The 17,999-nt window shown below is 37.7% G+C and overlaps 1 protein-coding gene across 3 annotated transcripts in view; it reads left to right on the forward strand.

The window, feature by feature from the left end:
- The first annotated feature begins 6,455 nt into the window (after nucleotides 1–6,455).
- LOC149835718 (TSL-kinase interacting protein 1-like) overlaps nucleotides 6,456–17,999 on the forward strand; it is a 48,917-nt gene continuing 37,373 nt past the window's right edge. The window contains exons 1-4 of one of the 3 annotated variants that reach the window (XM_090008703.1): nucleotides 6,456–6,718; nucleotides 7,585–7,823; nucleotides 8,634–8,716; nucleotides 8,795–8,842. In XM_090008703.1, coding sequence (XP_089864829.1) covers nucleotides 7,676–7,823; nucleotides 8,634–8,716; nucleotides 8,795–8,842 — 279 coding nt within the window. In that variant the 5' untranslated portion in view covers nucleotides 6,456–6,718; nucleotides 7,585–7,675. The remainder of the gene's footprint in view (nucleotides 6,719–7,584; nucleotides 7,824–8,633; nucleotides 8,717–8,794; nucleotides 8,843–17,999) is intronic. The other 2 variants (XM_090008702.1, XM_090008704.1) reach the window with 2 other exon arrangements.

The following is a 17,999-nucleotide window of genomic DNA, read 5'->3' on the forward strand; positions in this document are numbered from 1 at the left end:
GCATATGTTAGAGATTATGCTAATGAGGTGCTTAGCACACTAATTATTCCAGATTTTGAAGAAGAAGAAGAAGAAGAAGAAGAAGAAGAAGAAGAAGAAGAAGAAGAAGAAGAAGAAGAAGAAGAAGAAGAAGAAGAAGGAGAAGAAGAAGAAGAAGAAGAAGAAGAAGAAGAAGAAGCAGAAGAAGGAGCAGAAGGAGGAGGAGGAGGAAGAAGGAACAGAAGAAGGAGGAGGAGAAGAAGAAGAAGAAGAAGAAGAAGAAGAAGAAGAAGAAGAAGAAGAAGAAGAAGAAGGAGGAGGAGGAGGAGGAGGAGGAGGAGGAGGAGGAGGAGGAGGAGGAGGAGGAGGAGGAAATAATGATGGTCCACTGGCACAGGCAACACAAGAACCACAATTGTCGAAAGATGACATGCACATAGCAAACTCTGAATACAAAGAAGAATTAATTATCTTGGATACTGAGGACCAAAACAAAGTAATTGTCCTAGATACTAAGAATAAAGAGGAATCAATTGCTTCAAAATGTGAAAAAGAAGAGAAGGACATGGGAAAAGGAAGGTTCATCGACACACAGTTAGATTGGAAAGATGATAGGCTCTTGTGCAAAGAATATTTGGATACCAGCTATAAGAAATTTGTACTAGTGTGTTATAAATTTTTTTTGGAAACCCTTCTAATAAGGTAAACTTCTAATGTTTTTATATTCTTTAATGATAAAAGGCTTATATATAGTTTAGAATTAATCTTTCATGTGTTGCTATTGTAGGTTTTGGAGGGCATGGACATGGTGGATCACCGTTGAGCTTAAACATTGATATTAGTGTCCTTTTTTTGTTATAGTTGTGCAGCAACAAGAATTTTGGATCATTGTAGAAGACTATTGCTTCTATTTAAATGTTTTGTCACAAGCATTAGGTTATTAGTTGTTTGCATTGTGGACATACTTTCTTACATATACTGGGTTGTACATGCTATAATCTGAGTACTTTTTTGCTATAGTCCTTCTTTGTTGTGTGGGTATGAGATTCTCATGATTAATGTTTTCCTAGATTGTATGGGGTTTATGGTGGCATCTTTTGATTTACTTCGTTTAATGGACCTTTTCTAATGGTCACTCATTACAGTTGTATGGTAATTTTTCTGTTATGTGCAGCCTCTAGGGCCCTATCCATCGTGTTTTCAAAATGCCTACTTCTGGTGATTCCTGTTGGCTTAACTATGCTTAAGCTTGATCTATCATGCTTGACTCTGATAAACTGTTTATGTTCTCTAACCTTCCTTTTTTGTAATGGCCCTTGTGATTTCTCAGTTGGTCCAGCCTTATTAAGATTGATCTAATGAAGACATTCTTTCAATATTTACTGAATTTTCGCCAATGACTGATCCTTCGTTTGAACCAGGGCATCCAGGCTGCATCCTTATATGAACATTGATGAAGATTCTGATAGAAATAGCCATTAGATTCAACCATGTCTGTCTGTCATGCTCAACTTTAATGGAACTAATCCAATGCTTAGCTTTAATGGCAGACTGTCTTTTGAACTGGATCCATCAAATTTGGGAAGGATAATGGAGATTCATGGTCCAAAATTGATTGGTCATGCATACAAAGATCCTGTCACAAGCTTTGGAGAATTCCAGCATTTCTCTGTTCAGCATCCACAGGTAAGATTCCACCATACCATTCAATTCAATAACCAAAACTTCATGTCGAAAAATTTCTCTATTAACTGATAAAATAGTTTAGATCTTGTATATCATGGATAGAAGTCTGAGAGTAGATACCAATGTTATGAAATCTTTGTCTCTGGGATTCATATTTGTCAGCATTTTTTAGTAATACTGGTCTCTTATACTCAAAGAGCTCTCAATTATCTTTCATGATGGCCCAAAGTGTATTGTGGATACTACGGAGAAAATAAAGGATGTTGTTACATGGTTACCAGGAGCTATATTGAATATTGTTGAAAGTTGTCTGTCTCCCATGGACAGTCTTGGGAAAGGGGATGACATTGCAGCTATTGTCTAGAGAGATAAAGGTCAAGATGAGGATCCTGTGAAGCACATGACATTGCGGGAATTGCCTAGCCAAGTAATGTATGATTTTATAACCACTAGAAAATATTTAAAAATAATATTGTCTGTCTGTTGGTATAATGAACATAAGTGTTTGGTCTTGAAACTAGAATAAAAAATAGTTTTTCAAATAATGCGTGTAAGATATAATACTGTTTTGATATTGCATATTCTTTTCTTTGTCTAATGACTTCCTATTGCTTCTTATCTACATGATTGATTTTATGGGAATCGACTTTTGGATTGTCCAATTCCAACACCAAGTTAGGTTTTTATAAGATTAGAAAATCATTGGTTTACAATTTTAAAAAATATTTAATGCTAAAAAACATCTTTTTTTCTCAAAAAAACATGAACCAAGTGTGATTTCCTACCAAATTGATCATGCAAAACACATCTGCAGGGTCAGATTTTTGAAAAACAACCCCAAAACCCCTATCCACTTGTGATAGGCACAAAAAGCGTCAGACACCTACCCGTTACTCTCTCTCTCTCTCTCTCTCTCTCTCTCTCTATATATATATATATATATATATATATATATATATATATATATATAGGGAAGGACGTAAGAGTGGATGTCCCAAGGTTGCCAGTCTAGGAAGCGAAACTCGAAACAATACGGGAAGCAGAAGCGAGAAGCGATGTATTTTAAAATGTATAGGAAGCGGGAAGCGAGGAAAATTAAAAAATATATATAAGAAATGAATGAAAATCAAAATGAAACACAAATAAAAACTAAAATAAAGTGACTAATATTAAATTTCATGGTTTTTTTAGTGTAAGAATTAAAATTTTAACAAAATCTGAAAATGATGACTACCAATTTAGAGAAAACACATGAAAGTGAGTGAGAAGAGTGAGAGAAAACACATAAAAAAACATGAAAAGTTGAGGAGAACATATGAGAAGAATAGATGAACATGTGAAAAGCATAGGAGAAGTGTGGGAGAATTGAGGTTCTCATCAAGTTTCGGAAGTGTGGAGTATCGTGCTTCCGAAGCGAGCTTCCCACTTATCTAAGAAGCTTCCGGTAACTCTGGGATGTCCTTTCTGTCCGACGTGATGTTGGACACATACATGCGATTAAGGGTGCATGTTGTTTTTGGTGCTTAAAATGGCTTTAGCAGCGTTCTTTACCACCACTAAAGCTCCTTTTTGAGCAATTTTTTTTTGCGCTTGTGTCTACTATTATCGGACGGGAAGGGCGTTCAACAATATGCCCTTCCCTATATATATATATATATATATATATATATAGAGAGAGAGAGAGAGAGAGAGAGAGAGAGAGAGAGAGAGAGATGTGAACATATTTGTTCCATGAGGATTGTGACAGAAAATTCTGCCTCATTTTTTATTTTTTTTAAGTATTAATGAAACAAATGTTCCTCATAACTGAAAATTTTAGTCTTATGTTTTTATTTTTTAAAATTAATGATGAAACAAATGTGTCATGCACCGTTAAATTCCCAGGGACTAGCTTTTAGGCTCTATTTGGGAGCAGGGCACCAGAGGAGTTGGGTGGGCACCAGAGACAGTTATATGACATGGCAAGAGGGATGAGGATTCGGCCTATGTTTGGGAGAAGGGAGTGGAGGGAGGCGATAATTTAGACTTGGAATCAGCCAACTCTAACTCATGAAAACTACACAACTCCCCTTAGAAAGAGGAAGTATTTACGATTCCTTGATTCACAAGGATTTCGATGCCCCTGAAAATTTGATGTTTCAATTTTTCTACAGCATTTACTAGAGTAAATGCCCTATTTATCATGCCTCCTACCTCCTTGGTCTATATATTTTGACTCTCCTCTATGCTGCTCATACAAAGTCCCTTCAACGTTGTCTTCCATTAGAATTCTCAATCTTAACATGAAAGAGTTAACATTGTTATTTTGTTTTTGTTGCTTTTCTATTTTTTGAAGAAAAAGATATAGGTTGATTTATATAAGTTTATTGGTAATAAATCTATTTATATTTCAGTTAAAGGAGATCCTCCAGTTGTTTGCTTCTTGCAACTGATTATGACCACACCACTATATATTGCTGGAATGCAACAGTGTTGGCGGCCTATATTCTTTTCCATGGTTGAAACATGACCTTGATGTTGATTCATTTTTGTAGTAACTTTGGATGGCATCCCTAGAAATAATACATCCAACTAGAACAATATTATAGATTTCATAATCAGTTGAACATCCCACAAGGACCTTAGTGGGGTGATGGTCATGTTTCATGATTCTAAATACCACAAATTGGGAGCAGACTGTTTCTTGATAGACTTGTTTATTGATTGGAGTGAGTTTAATTAAAATGTTACTTGTTTGTAAAAAAAAAAATTAAATGTCAATGATGCAATTAAATATGATTTAACTTTTCTCTACATTCTTTCTTACTCAAATGCCATGCTACATATTCCAAACATGGTGAGGAATCAGCAGTTGAAAGCTTGAATCTGAAGGAGTGAGTTATTTATGCTTCCAAACAATAGAGGAAGTTCACAACTCATTTGAAATCCATTTCCCTTAGTAGTTGTACTTCTCTTGACTCCTTGCAAATCCCTCTAACGCGGGTCTTTAAACAGAGCCTTAAAAAAATTAAAAAACCCGTTTCAACCTCTATAGGGCTAAATCGTCATTGGGCCTGATTCCATTCTATTGTGGTGACATTTGGGTAGATCACTTAGGTTTTGTTTGGGAACCATTGTTGGAGAGATTTGCAAGGAATCCAAAGAAATACAAAAACCAGACTTCAAAAAAATTTGATTTTAAAGGAGTTGTGGATTCTCTTTATTGTTTGAAAGCATAAGCAAATCATAAGGATTTGGGCTTTCAACTCCTATTGATTCCTCACCATGTTTGATTGTAGGTGAATTTAGTTGTAAGTAGAGGTGGGCAATGAGCCGGCCCGGCCCGGCCCAGCCCGCCATGCGTCGGGCTTGGGCCTATAAATTAGTGCCAAACCCAAACTCTGCTTGAACCAGACTTTTGGCTCCACCTGGCTATAAACGGGATGACACAGGATGGGTCACATATATATAACAAAATATATATTATATATAATATAATAAATATATTATATATAATATAATAAACCCAACCTAGGTCGATTAGGCCTACGAGCCTAACAGACAGGTAGTGGGCCAAGGTTTTTTCAGTGAGCCGGTCTCAATTGACGAGCCGGTCCGGTCAATAGCCCGGTTGGCCTGGTCCATTAGCGAACCTAGGCTGACCCGTTGCCCATCCCTAGTTATAAGCCTCTTAACTGCACCATTATTGCAGCCAATAATGGGTTAAAATAGGTGAATACAGGATTGGATTTACTGAGGTAAATGGGGTAAAAATTTTGAATCACTAAGGAATTGTAAATACTCATCTTTGTTAGAGTTGAAATTTATTTTTTTTTAGTATTTGGAGTTGGTTAACTCTCAACCACAGTTATGCTTCCCTCCACTTTCTTCTTCCAAACAAAGTCCAAATCTATTTGAATGTTATGCCCACATATGGCTGATGTAGGCATCAGGTAGCCTTGATCAATATTTAGAAAGGTTTGATTGGTCACCTACTTCAAAATCTAAAGTGGGCCGCTCCACATCTAGGGGTATCAACGGGTTGGGTTGACCTGGACTCGACCTGAACCAAACCCTATAGGTCCGGGTATGGTGATAAATAATACGATCTGGGTTCGGATCCGAAGGTCCGACTAATACATGGACCCAGGTATAGTATGTGAAATTTTGTACCAGATCTGGATCCAGACCCTGACCCGATCCTGACCTGAGTGCCCGATTAAGACCCACTAATTTTCAATGTAAAAATGATAAAAAATATGGTTTTACCGGGTATGGTCCAGGTCTGATTCGTGTAGTTCTTATCGGGTTTGAGTACGATTTTTCTTATAGTAGATTCAATTAGACCCGGGTCCAGACCTGATATCATACCCAAAAACCTACCACCTGGGTCCGAACCAAACCCTACCCGTTGACACCCCCTATCCACATCTCCTAATCAGCCGGTTCCTCAAAATCCAGTGGCTGTCCCGAGGGCTCACACAAACTACGTGAGCTAAGTGCTCACGAAACCACCCTTCATAAAAAACGTGACCCAAGGAGTGGGGTCCAGAAAAAACTGAAAAATCGGGCGTACTTGACACGTATCCGAATTTCCGCCGGCAGCCTGATCCCATTCGGCAGGCGGTTTTCTGTCAACCGAAAACCAGAAACCTTTTCTTCCTTTTTTTTCGCTATCAAATTTCATCCCTTTTTCCCGCATTTTTTTTTCTTTGGGTCCTGCCCTAGTAAACGAACAAAATAAATAATAAACAAACAAAATAAAGTAAATGATTTTCCTACTTGGGCAGTATCCGGTGTGCTGCATGCATTGAACTATTTCCGTATTTCCTTCCACCTGTTAAAAATAAAAAAAATAAAAAAAAGGAAAAGAAAAAGAAAAAGAAAATAAAAACTGCTGCCCCCCACTCCCTGGATTTACTTTTCCGTTCGTCGGAAAATTAAATTCATCCCCTTCCTCAAACCCGACTTTTCTTCCATTATTCGTCACTGATCACCAATCATCGTCTTCGTCGGGTTTTCGTTTCAGTGCTTCTCGAAGGAAATCGGGGAAAAAAAGAGAGAACAAGTCTAGGTCAGTATTTCCTGACTTCCTTTTCTTTCCCTCTTTCATTTCTTTTTTTTGGGTTGTCGTTCTTTTTACGAAACCAAAATCTAGAAGAAAAGAATTTTTTTTTCTATTTTTGGGGTTAGATTTGTTTTTTTTATTAGTTCCAAAGTAGGTTCCTGAAAAACTTGACTTGATTTTCTTTTTCTTTTTAATTGGAAATCTATCATTAAATTTCCGGAGGCTCTTGAAATTCGTCTAGGGCACAATTTCTGTTTGGTTGCGTGTAATTATGCTCTCTTTCGGATCGCAATTCCTTTTTTTTTTTGATAAATTTGTCTTCTACGAGCTGTGGAAGACAGCAGCGGTTCGTAACTTTTTTGTTTTTTTGACGAGACCTGATTGATTTTGGTTACTTTCTGTATGATCTATTGGTCGTTATTTTCGGAAGCAGATTTCTACTTCTGTTTCTTCTTCTTGCTTATTTTTACGAGAAATTTTTGTTATTGATTTGTAATGTTCCGCAAAAAAGAGGCCTTTTTCTATTCTCTTTTGGAAAATCTTCCGGTAGGAACCCCCTCGCTGGAGACTTTTGAAGCTCATCTAGGCCAGAAGAATCCGTTTGGTTGCATGTTTTGCCTTTTTATCAATCGGCTTCTTTTCTTCTTTTGTGTTGTTTTAATTGCAGAACGGACATCGAGTCTGATCTCTTATGCTCTATCCGATTCCTATTATGCTTTTTTTTCTTTGATCTGTTGACCGATCGATTTCTTCTAATGTCGATACTTGTTTCTTCTACTGCTTCCTCCTTTTCTTCTTCTCCTACTCCTAATATTTGCATTTTCTTCACTTTAGAATTTTGCTAGAACTATGCCTGCTTTTTGCTTCTGCAGGTCTTGGATTTTGCCATCTAGGACAGAGTTCAGAATAGGAAACTGAACTCGGGCATGGAGAGAGGGATTTAGAGCTTGTTATGTCGTCATCATGCATCCAGAGTTGCAGACGACTTCGTTGACGGCAGCATCTTCATCTATCGCTCTAAACGAGAATGTGATGACCCGCAGAGAGGCAAATGGAAATCCTCCTTGTTCACCGCCTGCTACCAATGACGCCCCTTCTTCTCAAATACCTGGTAGTGAACGATGTTCTTTGATTTCTATCATTATGGTTACGCTTGCTTCCATAATACACTGATTTGGATATCATCATCCCTCATAAGAGAAGGATTGGATCTATCCAAATGCCCATTATGCTTGAGTTGTATTCTTGAATGATGTCTTTTGGATTTGAATGACATTTGAACCCATTGATTGTTTGTTATTTTTTTGTATTCGCTGAAGCTTGATCCATTCATAAGTTTGTACATCTATGGGCATAACTCATAATTAGTAGTGATTCCTTTTTTGTTGTTGAGTTTCTAAGGCTCATTGACAACTTTTGTACAGATTGCATCGCACAAATTGGTGCTTAATCTGCCAAATTGTTATCTAGGGAACGGCTATATCCTTGCACATGCAATCACGTAGGTGCTCCCTATTTAATGTTGCCAAGTTTAGCATCCATAATGTCGCTTCCACTTGTTCTCTATGCTTCTATACATCATTAGGAAGACCAATTAGGATAAGCTGGAATGGATTTTCTCCATGTTCCCTATTTACTAGTTGTCAACATTGAGACTCCTTGCTGTTTCTGCATATGCATAATGATACTATGGACTTTCATAACCTAATAATCGACACAGAAAAACTCCCAATTCCTGATAGGAAGTCTAGCAGACAAAATTGCTATTTTTCAGAACTTCTCTACTTTTCATGTCTTTCCGTTTGCAGCATGCTAGGTTCCATCCTACATTTTATGGAATGTTAATATTCCTCATAAGGTGTTGTGATTTGGTGCATGCTACTGCTAAAATGCAATACTAATTAGTAGCTATTCTGGGCAGTGAAAAAACCAACACGTCAGTGGGCTGCATGGACTCGCCAAGAGGAGGAGAGTTTCTTCAATGCCTTGCGACAAGTCGGCAAGGTATTAATCTTGATTGCTTACTTTTTTCTTGTCAATAAATTCACCTTTTGACTGTCTTCTTGATGCATGGCTTTGCAGAATTTTGAGAAGATCACTAGCCGCGTCCAAAGTAAAAATAAGGATCAAGTAATTAAGTTGGTTACCTTTTGTTTTTCATTTTGTCGTAACATATTGGCATCTCTAATGGATTTTCACTGGGAATTTGTTTTCCAATGCAGACATGATAAATGCGAGTAATTTTATCTGCTTGGAATTATCAATTATTTTATGCTCAATAGGATTTATTACCAACTACCATCTCTATGGCACGGTCATACTTTATGCATGAGACGAGGGCCATGATAGTCCATGATTTTGCCCAATTTAAATATGTAATAAGAGCATGATAGTCCGTGGTGTTATCCTTATCTGTTCTTAGAGAATGCATTGTTGGAGTGTGATAACAAAATGTTACCTTGACACTTCTAGAGGGCCAAATGGATGCTTTATTTTTAACATAGAAGTGTCCAAAGAAAAAAAACACCTTGTGTCATGTGTTCGACATTTTTGAGTGTCTTAGGCATGAAGTGTCCAGTATTGGGTACTTCATGTCTACAACAACAACAACAACTACTACGCCTTCATCCCAAAACAATTGGGGTCGGCGATATGAACCAACAAAGAAAATCATTCTGGGTCTTCCACATGAATCCTTCTCCTCCAATCATTTATATTCAATGCCATGTCCTCGGTGAGGTTCAAAGCATTCATATCCTTTCCTATCATCTCCATCCAAGTCTTCCTAGGCCTACCTCGACCTCTTTTAACTAATATATTTTTCCATTTCTCCATCCTTCTAACTGGAGCATCATTAGGCCTTCGCCGAATATGTCCAAACCACCGTAAACGATTCTCTCTCATCTTATTTTCAATGGGTACTTCATGTCTATTCTATTTAAACTCTATCTTCTGTGATTTCATACCTGGAGATATGGAAAAGTCGAACTTACAAAACCTCACCCTCTTTTTCCCAGCCCCACGAGAACTGGTGGGTAGGCCCTTTCTTACGTAGAAGGGGCTTGACCTACTGATCTCTCTCTCTCTCTCTCTCACTCGTTGTTGCTACTTAAGGAAGAAGGGGTCGAGCCAGTCAATGCGAGGACTCTCTCTGTCTTGTTATTACTACAGTCGACTCCTGCTTAGCCCCATTTAAGAGACGACTTTTTCCTTATTTCACAGTTTTAATGCATATTAAATTATGTGATGCTACATACAGGAGAAGGAAAATTGAGGTTGTCTCCTAGGTGCTAGGTTTTTGCCTAGGTAGCCTCCATCAGGATTTTAAGTACATAGGGTGGGATTAAGTTTTGGACATGAAGATGTGCATGGCAATTAAGAAAAAACTATTTCCTTATTTGGAATTTCATTTAAAATCTTAATGGTGGTTTAAATGGTGTTTATTAAAGATTGTTTTGTCTCTTTATGGTAACATATGATTAGATATCCTAGTGAAGATAGGTGCATAATTGCATATTAATGGTGACATACCTTAATGAAGTTTGTTGTATGTAGGGCTGGAGGCTGGCTCGACCTGGTTAGTGGATGGGCTTGTCTGAGCTTTTGACGGGCTGGGCCTGGTCAAGCCCAACCCATTAACCAACCAGGTCAGGCCTAGGCCTGGTTTGGGTTGGGCCCGGGTCTAATACAAAGCCCACGGCCCGCCCGTTTGACCCATGGGCTTAATTCAGGTTGGGTTACAAGTTATCTTAAATTCATATATTCCACATTCATTTACTTAAATGCATAGGTTTTCTTAGTAAAAAATTGAAAAATACAAAAAAATAAATGAAACTCAAGATAAGTCCAAATTTCAAAACACATACTTGGCGCTATATATATAAGAAGCCCATGGGCTAGCCCCGGTCCGGCTTGATATCTTGTCGGGTCGGATTTAAGCCTGGCTCTGGTCGAGCCTTCTTCCAAAACTGGGCCCAGGCCTGGCCTGTTCGGGACGGGCCACGGGCCGCCCGGCCCGTTGTCCAGCCCTAGTTGTATGTTTCTTGGGCATACACACACTTGTATTTATTTATGTATGTGTATGCGTGTGCTTGTTTGTGTTTGTGTCTGTGTATCCGTCTGTACATGCACCTATGTACATACGTATGTACATGTTAGTCTTGACAAATACTAGATTTTAGCAATATTATTTTTCCAAAAGTGTAAAGAAAAGAACAACTTAAGAATTTGAAAAATAAGGGTTAAGAAAAACATCACATAAGAAATTAAAAAATTATCCAAAATATAATGATAGTTTTAAATCAAATTTTTTATAACATCATGATATTTTACCTTTAAATAGGGTATGAATTTTACAATATTTTCAAGATATTTGTGATATTGATGACATGATATACATACAGGACTTGCTTGTGATCCATTAGATATCTCATGGATTTGACCCTATATGATCTACATGGTTTGTTTGGCAAAAGAACATATTTTGGATCTTGTGATCGTACATGTAAACAAGTTTTTCAAGAACCGAGAAAATCCATGGCCCCAGGCACCAAAATTCCATGACTTCAAAAACTGCTTTTTACATTGAAAAATCTCTATCTAAAGTATGAACTATGCTAAACACAATCTTTTGGGTCTGACTGAGTAGATGGAGCTGGAATATATGCTTTTCTACCAGATAGCATGGTACTAGAGAGTATACCAAATGCATCTCTCTCTCTCTCTCCAAACCTAGGAGCCTACTGCTAGTGAGTGGAGGTTTTCGAGGTGTTTTTCACAAATCTGACTCTGCAGATGCATTCAACATGGTTGACTTGCTAGAAAACAACATTTGGCTCATGTTTTCTCAATGAAAAAACATGAAATTTTAAGCTTGAATATTTATGGAAATTGTAGACTGTTAATTTTCAAACCTTATAAAAACTTACCCCTGTGTCAGAATCGAACAATCCAAGAGTCCATTCCTTTAAAATCAAGCATTGTGACCGTTGGGGACCCCCAACGACTCTATTGGGAGGCCCCCAATGTGATATGACACTTGAATAAAAAAAAGGAAAAAAATAAAAGAAATAGAAAATAAAAATGAAGAAATTACAAGCATTATTCCAAGTGGAATATACGTAAAAGATGAAATTACAGAAATACCCTTCTGGGTATTATGGACAAATAAATCTCTCTCTCTCTATATATATATAGAGATACGAATACATACATACATAGTATATATGTATATGTATCTCTCTCTCTCTATATATAAATATATATACTTACAATGTTGTTTTGCAATTACATTTTAACCCCCCCCCTCAAGCTTACGGTATGATAAACGCAAGTTTGCAAAGAAGGAAGTGAAATCTGGGCGAGCAAAGAGCCTTAGTGAAGAAGTCCGCCAGTTGATACTCAGACGTCACATACGGGAGATCAATGACGTTCTTCAAGTATTCTTCCCTGACATAATGATACTCCATTTCTATATGCTTTGTTCGCTCATGAAAAGTGTGATTCTTGGCAATATAAATTTCACTCTTGTTGTCGCAGTATATCTTTGTTGGTTCTCTAATGAAAACCCCCATATCTTCTAGAAGACGTCGAATCCATACAATTTTCATGGTGGTTGACGCCATGACTCTATATTCTGCTTCGGTGGAGGACAGAGAGACCTTATGTTGCTTTTTACATCGCCAAGAAATCAGAGACTCACCTAAGAAGACACAAAAACCAGTGGTGGAGTGATGATTATTAGGGTCACCTCCACAATCTGAGTCAGTATAAGCAATTAGCTTTAATTCAGAAGAAGAAGACAAGAATACTCCCTTATTTACAGTTCCCTTTAAATATCTGATGATGCGAAGTACAACACTCATGTGAACGGTTGTGGGAGCATGCTGAAACTGACTGACAATGTCAATTGCATGAGACAAATCAGGTCGAGTGATGCTAAGGCACATCAACGAGCCTACCAGTTGCCGGTAAGGAGTAGGATCAGTTAGAGGGATCCCGTCATCGATCTTCATTTTTGAGCCAACAGTTTCAGGAGTTTCACAAACTTTGTCATCGGAAATTCCTGACCTGTCAATAATCTCACAGGCATGTTTAGATTGAGATAAAAAATAACCACGTTGATAATAAGCAACCTCAATTCCAAAAAAGTATGTCAGAAAACCTAAATCTGACATCTCAAACTTCGAAGTCAAGATGAACTTAATACCCTTGACTCCTTGAACATCATCACCTGTAATTAACATATCATCAACATAGAGCAATAATATCACAATCCCTACATCAGATTTTCTAGTAAATAATGCAGTATCAGTATAACAAGAAGAAAATCCATTTTTTAGCATTACACTGTTAAATCTATCATACCAGGCTTTAGGAACTTGTTTCAAACCATAGAGGGTTTTTCGAAGGCGAAGAACTTTATCTTTAGGAATCTTCATGCCTGGTGCGACATCCATATAAACTTCTTCGTTAAGGTCGCCATTTAGAAAAGTATTTTTTTACATCCATTTGAAAAATGTTCCAGTTTTTGATAGACACAATAGTAATAAGACATCTAACTGTAACCATTCGGGCTACATGAGCGAAAGTTTCTTCATAATCAATATCATATTCTTGGCCATACCCTTTTGCGACTAAGCGAGCTTTGTATCTCTCCATAGATCCATCGCTCTTAGTCTTAACCTTAAATACCCAACGACAACCTATAGTTTTCTTTCCAATAGGTAAAGTTTGTAATTCCCATGTCTCAGCTTTTGTAACGCCCCACAAACTTAACCCGGAAACACAAGGATTTTTTTTTTTTTTTTACATACAACAGAATCATTTTATAACTCATGGTTAAGTGAATGGAGCGATACAGGTAAAAAGATCTTCAACAATCCACACATCCTTTATTCCACTTTGGTTCATGAAACTTTACAAAAGTACATTTACAAAGAACGAATCCATGATGACATATCAGTTACAAGTCGGCCAGGGGCTTGTGGTGACTACTCATGACCTAAGAATGTTAAAAAGGATAGGAATTAGACTATCATGTCTAAGCAGAAATTCTGTAATGATAGTGCAAGTATATCGTGAATCGAGTGTGTGGTATGCGTGTCATGGTTGAACTTTAGTGTATATCAAGACAGGTAAACACTATGTAACAAAGATCTAAATTCATGTACACGAGCAGGTGAGCAATTATATAACAATAACAATTATGCCACATTAATACGCATGCGAGCAGTTATTGAACAATAAAAAAATATGCAACATTAATAAGCAGGTGAGGTATGCCACAGTCAATGCAATAACATGTACACTTTCAGATAATAATTTAATTACCTCGTATCCACAAAGTTAAAGAATTTTACTAATTTACAAGTTGATAATATAAAGCATCTAAAATAAAACTTACATATATCTCTCTAGTGTCTCCACTGGTTGTAACACCTAACTCTTGTAAATGATGTTTAATTATCTTATCCTGTAGGTACACACGGGCACAGGTGACCATCTCAGAAGAGAACGTTCAGGGGTATATTATTCCAGGTATTTTATTAACCCGAACATTCTAACGGAGACTGAATCCCCAAGGAAGCAACTAATAGCTTAAGAATCTCCCAAGGGCTCAACTCAAAACATGATACATCCCTAACTTCTGCAGAAGACGTGAAACTACCACCTAGGGCACATAGGTAGTCCTGGTCCCTAACTTCGAGGACGGGGACCACGAGCCGCTTCACGCTCGACACCAAACACAAGTCCTCGAAGTCTTGTACCACCCACCCTCTCCAAGGTAGGTCTCAACTGAGTAATTGGGTTTCATTAATTTAGTTATTTTTCCGAAGTTTAGAACATTTCTACAACTTCTAATCACTGCCATAACATTAAACCCCATTCTTAGTAATACACACACACTCAAACATTGAGTCCCAAACTTTTCTTTGTCACATGTTATGTTCATTGTTCACCATATACTAAACATGAATACCCATCATAGGTATCTATCTGTTAAATATAACTCAGCTGCTCTGTTAATAAAAGTATCACATACTCTCACATATTGTTCTAACCAAATTGTCCCAACTAGATATCTTTTAAAAAAAAATAACAAATCAGCTATCCTGAAATTTGTGTTAAACCATTTTTAGCAGACAATCGTCCAATATAGATTGCAGTTAGTCAGAAAAATGCATCAATATGGTTTAAAAGAAACAAGACAATTGATGCACAAAGAGTCAATATACCATTGACAACGCTAGTGGAAATCAAACATGAACAAAAACCACTACTCCTAAACCTTGTATGTAGTGTGAAATGATATACAGTTTTAACGTGTTCTTTATAATGTGAGATATGCTGTATGGATCACCCAGTATAAGATACGTAAGACTGTTCAAGCAAGATATGGTCCCTCAATGAAAGTATGTTTACTACTGTTTCCCTTTCATAATACAATTTTTTTCAAAAGAAAAATCACAATCTACAACAACTCACGAAATTCTGGGCTTATAAAACAAAATGGAATCTGATACAACATATACAGATTTTAGTTAATCTGGAATCCGACGCAGGCATTAAGAACCCGGGTTTATTCAAGAAGTTAAAGAAATTAAAGGAATCTATGTTAGGCTGTCCTTATTGAATGAAAATCATCACCCGACAGATTCAAGACACCCTGCTTCACATATTATTTAGAATCCAACGCAATAGGTTAAAAGAAATCAATCTAACCAAGAATAATCAATCTGAACAACAACATATATGATCAAAAAACCATTACGCTTAAGAGAAGGAAACAAATCCGAAAACCCATCTAATTAAAAGCATATACGATCAAGAAAATCAATGTGTTCCAAAGAATGAATCAAATCAGGAAAAGAAATGACCCCCAAACCGTTCAGATTTGAAGATTTAAGGCTTGGCCAGCCCGACCCCGGGTTGGATCATTTTAGAAATCATCCGCTCAGAATCCCAACCCCTTTTTCCTCATGACCATCACGACTCTTGCTGGAAATCTCCAGCCCTTGGGATGGTTTTTCCGGCAAGCAGGGTAAAAATAAACCCTAAAATATGGACAGCCATCAGGTGTCCCTTTGCCGACCCGACCTCACCTCGAATCAATCGATACCCTACAATATCAGAGCAGAATCCCACCTTTTCTTTTCCGGCGACGGACGAAGAAGGACGAGGCTGGCGACCGAGCTCAGGTACCCCCCCCCCCCCCCAACACTGTGCTTCTTGCTGCCGACTCTGAAATCGTCAAGAGAAGAGGGATGAAAGGCGAGAGAAGGAATTTGAGAAGAGAGAAACGCGAGGGCACAACCTCCTCTACGTTCCCCCCCTTTTATCGTGGCGATCCCCCCCATCTCCGATGGACTGGGAGAGTCGGTTACCTCCTGTAACCCCTCCCCTCCCTCGATTTGCCATTTCCACTTCTTGAGTAAGAATCTTGCCCTAAGCACGGTTCTGAAACTCGAGTTTTAATAAAAATCAAAACGGGTCCAGGTCCGAACCCGATAACCTACAGTGCCGGATCCATTTTACCGTGGATCCGGATCTATAACAAATTATTAACCCATTCGACCCATTGGATCCTCGATGATGTGGGTTCACAATGACACCACTTGGGCAAATCCTTAAATGGATCCATTTGGGTCCACGGGGGATTCAACCCAACCCATATAGTTTGTACCCTATTGCCTACTCCATTTGGATCCAGTGAAGGGATGTTGGGTGAGTTAAGTTCATCAATATCTATTCCATTTTTCCTATCATGATTTGATGATACTTCATCATCACTAACCATATCATCATTACTAGACAATAAGTCAAATAAGAAAGAATAATCAGTATTTTTCTAGGGGGGAAACATTTCTTTCAAATCCGCTCTCATTTTCTAAGAAAGTCACATTTCTTGAGACATATAACTTATCATTTCTAGAGTCATAACATCGAAACCCTTTTTGAGTTTCGGAATATCCAAGAAAGACGTAGGGAATGGCCTTGGGAGAGAGTTTATCATTTTTATCAGTAAGTATAAAACACTTACACCCAAAGACTCATAACCTATTATAATCAGGTAAAAGGAGAGATCTTTCTCAAATTACTAGAAGGTAAGCGATTTATGAGATATACTGAAGCAAGGGCTGCCTCGGCCCAAAAGATTTAGGAATATTTTGGGATATAAGAAGGGTTCTAGTGGTCTTAATGATGTGTCTATGTTTCCTTTCGGCCAACCCATTTTGTTGAGGGGTCTTGGGACAAGGCCTTTGGTGAACAATGCCACTATCCTCAAGATAATTTTTGAATTCATTGGAGAGATATTCTCCTCCGGAATCACTTCTAAATGTCTTTATGTTGCTGTTGAATTGATTCATGATCATTACATGAAAGGATTTGAAGCACGAAAAAACGTCATGCTTATACTTGAGAAAATGAATCCATGAATATCTAGAAAAGTCATCCACAAAGATTACATAGTAAGAAAAATCTCCTTTTGAAACAACTGGTGCAGGTCCCCAAACATCTGAATGAACAATTTCGAAAGGTTTAGAAGAGAACATAGTTCTTTGCTCAAAAGGTAAACTTCACATTTTTCCAAGAATACAATCATTACAAGAAAAAGAACTTTTACAGAGATCTTTTGCAAAATGTAAATAAGACAACTTGGTGATGTTAGGATGGCCAAGTCTTTTGTGCCACACATTTACATCTTTGTATCAGACAACATTACAAAAAGTTTTTGGAATTTGAAGAGAGTCCATATAGTATAAGTCTCCCTTCTTAAAGCCTTCCCCAATCAATTTCCCGGACCGACGATCCTGTATTGAACATTTATCAAAAGAAAATTTAATATCGCAACCATGGTCCGAGAGTTGAGAAACAGAGAGAAGGTTTAAGTTTAGCTTAGGTATAAATTTGATTCTTGGAATAAAAAAATCTTGAGTTTCAAAATTTCCTATGCCTTTAATTTCAAGAGAGGTTCCATCCGCAGTGGAAACAAAAGATGGTGAAATATTTTTTGAATAATCGGAAAGAGAATATATGTTTGGGGACATATGAAAAGATGCACCGAAATCCAAAAGCCAAAAAACTTTACCTAGAGGGAAAGAGGTAGATACGGCGGCACCGGAGGTAGCTTCCTTGAGGAGAGGTTGAACCGTTGAAGAGCTTCCACTATTTGATTTAGTGAAAGATATCCACTTGAAGTTGCCTCCTCCTTTTGGGGTATACCGGTGGTGGCCAAGGCTAGAAGTCTCTTCCATTTAGGGCATATAGGTTTGATATGCCCAGT

Source organism: Nuphar pumila, chromosome 6 (genome assembly GCF_984573655.1).
Source record: "Nuphar pumila chromosome 6, dmNupPumi1.hap1.1, whole genome shotgun sequence".
Classification (NCBI taxonomy): Eukaryota; Viridiplantae; Streptophyta; class Magnoliopsida; order Nymphaeales; family Nymphaeaceae; genus Nuphar; species Nuphar pumila.